The sequence below is a fragment of the Nannobrachium achirus genome (genome assembly GCF_963921795.1).
Source record: "Nannobrachium achirus genome assembly, chromosome: 15".
NCBI classification, from domain to species: domain Eukaryota; kingdom Metazoa; phylum Chordata; class Actinopteri; order Myctophiformes; family Myctophidae; genus Nannobrachium; species Nannobrachium achirus.
In genome coordinates, this window is record NC_137822.1 from 21161601 (window position 1) to 21165049 (window position 3449).

General features: G+C 47.8%; 1 protein-coding gene across 1 annotated transcript; it reads right to left on the reverse strand.

Annotated features, from left to right (window-relative positions):
- Positions 1 to 522: 522 nt before the first annotated feature.
- Positions 523 to 3129, reverse strand: LOC308299687 (puromycin-sensitive aminopeptidase-like; the record flags this gene model as incomplete). The annotated part of the gene is made up of 1 exon (XM_080743477.1): positions 523 to 3129. The coding sequence occupies one exon, from the start codon at positions 3127 to 3129 to the stop codon at positions 523 to 525; it is 2607 nt and encodes an 868-aa protein (XP_080599603.1).
- Positions 3130 to 3449: the final 320 nt, after the last annotated feature.

Below are 3449 nucleotides of genomic sequence, written 5' to 3' on the forward strand. Positions count from 1 at the left end.
GATTAGAGTAAATTTACCCCCATTGATTCCGGATGGTGACCCGTTTCGAAACGGGTCACCATCCGGAATCAATGGGGGTAAATTTATTGTTATCACATTTTTGTCTTAGGAATGTGACAAAAAACAAAAAATATTATTGAACTCTACTCTCCATGGCCTGAGTAAAAAACACGCTAGTCCGGGGTGCCTCTTCTCATTTTTATTTGCATGTTTTATACTTTTTGAAATATTAACATTATTTGTAAAGTCAATGGGGCTCTGAATGAGTCATACATAAATACATACATAAGTCATAGATGTCTGACGTCATAGGCGACTGCCGTCATACACAACTGACATCATAGGCTGAAGTGAGATCCACATTGGCGCCGCACTATTCTTATGTGGATCCTGAGATTCACATACTGTAATTCTTTTTTTAATTATGTTTCTTTTAAGAAATGAAGTCAGCTTTAAGTGCGCTGTGGTCTCTGGCTTGCAGCATGGGGTTCAAGGCAGGGGCTGGAGGGTAGGTTGCTTTTCTTAGATGTTGGAACTTTTGCGAAGCAGTAGATACTGGTGGATGTCATTTGCATCACGCTTCAGCCAGGCGGCATTGAGAAGAATGTTCTCACAGCACTGCCTCACTGTGCGTTGAGCAACAGGTGAATGGTGGCTCTCGAAGAAACTCTTCACTTCATCCAGCATTTTGTCAGTGGCAAATCCATCAACAGTGGACTTAATGAGTCGAGCTATGAGGAATCCACTCTTGTAGCGGTTAAACAGCTCCTCCCAGTTGTCCTTCACAAACTTCCAGGCCGCTTTTCTGCCTTGTTTACTGCTGCTTGCCACACCCCCAATTACAGACACTGTGTCCTGTGCACGAACCTCTTCTGAGAGGGAAAAGTTGAGGACCTTTTGGATGAGATCGGGGTCAGATATGGCGCCCAGTACTCGTTCGATGCGATTCTTCTCTTCCTGCATGTCAGCCTGCTTGTGGAGCTCTAACATTGTGTCCAATGTGGCACTGTCCCCATGCTTTAGCACTGTTACGTACACTGCGCTTCTTAGATCTGCTGACAGGACGTGTTTCCCTTCCACATGGTCCTTGAATCTCTGTATGGCCTCCTCCAGTGTGGGCTTGTGTCCTGCCTTCCCCAGCCTCCCCAGAACCAAGGCCCTCAACAGAGCATCCAGGTGGCCTTCTCCCTGCTTGCTGTCCCAGCCCAGCTTGAGGCCGATGGGCGTGAGAAGGTCCCGGATAAACTCCTCGATGTAATCGTGGAAGTCGGTGTTGGAGAGGAGTGTGGAGAGCACTCCCAGGTTGCTACTGAGGTCGAACCATACTGTGTAGTTGGACTCGTTGATGAACGCCTCCAACATCTTCAGTACCTCCACGGTGCTGATCATGCCCGCACGTGCCAGAGAGAAGAGGTCATTCTGCAGGGCCAGCCGGTCCACAGGCAGCAGGGTGAGATGTCGAATGCCTGGAAGCAGACTCTCCAACATGGAAGCGCTGTACTGGATTCGATAGAAATCTACTGTGCCTGGATTGATCTTGACCCACTGGTCTGGGCCAACGTTGTTGAGGGTGATGGTGGTCTCCGGGCTGTCCAACAGAACCTTCTGCGTGACCCCATTAAGGCAGACACTGATGGGAACCATCCAACTGGGACAATCCTCACCCTTATATGGCCCACTGGCACAGAACTTTTTCTGAGATATCTTAAGGACCCGGTCATTGCCTTGCTGTTCCTGGTCCATTACAATAATAGGGAAGCCCATCTGTTTGGTCCAAGAGTCCATAACCGCAGCAATGGGTTTGCCACTGGCCTGTTCTAGACTATCCCATAAGTCTTCTGTCGATGCATTTTTATATTGGAACTTCAAAAGATAGGCATTCATTCCTTTCCTAAAGTCATCATCTCCTATGTAGTTGTGCAGCATGCGAATGATAGAGGCTCCTTTGCTATAGGATATGGCGTCAAATATTTCATCCACCTCCTCCGGATGGCCAACGTTCACCTCTATGGGATGGCTGTTGTCCATCGCATCCAGGTCCAGAGCGCGGGTAAAGTCGTTAGAGACAAACTGGGTCCATATGTCGTATTCTGGGAAGCAATGATCCACGCACAGGTACTCAATCCATGATGCAAAGCCTTCATTAAGCCACAGATGGGTCCACCACTCCATGGTGACCAGGTTTCCAAACCACTGATGTGCCAGCTCGTGTCCCACCACCAGAGCCACCCACTGTCTGGAGGACGAGCATGAGTTCTTTGGGTCGATCAGCAGCGCCGTCTCCCTGTAGGTTACAAGGCCCCAGTTTTCCATGGCACCGGCAGAAAAATCAGCAATAGCTATGAGATCAATCTTAGGCAGTGGATAAGGGACACTGAAGTAGTCGTTGTAGAAAGGTAAGGTCTTCTTCGCAACCTCCAGAGCAAACTTCCCTTGTTCTGCCTTCCCAAGGGGTGTGTAGACACGTACTGTCACACCATCTGACGACTGGCCCTCCACAAAATCATATTCACCAATAATGAAAGCTACAAGATATGTGGACATGATGGGTGTGGTTGCAAACTTCACTTCCATAAGGCTGTCATCGTTTGGATAAGGCTTTTGATCAATGACATTCATATTTGACAAGGCTACTCTGTCTTGGGGAACTATCAGAGTGATGTCAAATGTAGCTTTGATAGCTGGCTCATCCCAACAGGGGAAAGCTCTACGAGCATCCGTGGCCTCAAACTGAGTCACAGCAGCGTAGCGGACTTCTCCTGAAGTTGTATATTTACTTCTATAGAAGCCTTTCATTTTGTCATTAAGCTCTCCCGCAAAGTCAATCTTCAATGTACCAGATCCTTTCTGAAGAGGGCTGGGAAATGACAGAGTGACTTTTTCATCCTCCTTCTGATAGTTGAACCCTGTAGCATTCATTTCATCCACTCCCTCTGCAGCAAAGGATGCTGTGATGATGTCAATGTCCACACAGTTCATCACAATCTGATCTGTGGCCTGTGTAACCTCCAAAGCCGCCTCCAGCTTCCCTTCGAAGGTAAAGTTGGCGAGGTCGGGCTTCAAGCACAGCCCATAGTTGACAGGGTGGACGTCAGTGGGCAGCCGTTCGAAGGCTTTCCTTTCGGACATCGTGGTGTTTCCTTTGGCTGAGTCACGTTCACAAGGGCGGCGGATAGCTCAGTTGCTGGAATGGGCTTCAACAATAGGTCTTGATAGCAAGTTGGAGAATTTATTATAAAATAACAGTGGTTGCACTGGCCTCACTTGAAATCAAAACAATTGATCAATTATAAGTGCACACCATTACTTATATTGGCACAGTGGCACCACCGTCAGAGCTTGGCCAATCCACAAAGTGATGGTCTGGGTTGTCCAATCAGGCAAGCCAAAGTCTGTTGATCTCCCAAATATGGCAAATTGTTTGCTATATAAGCCAAATTTGGATCTCC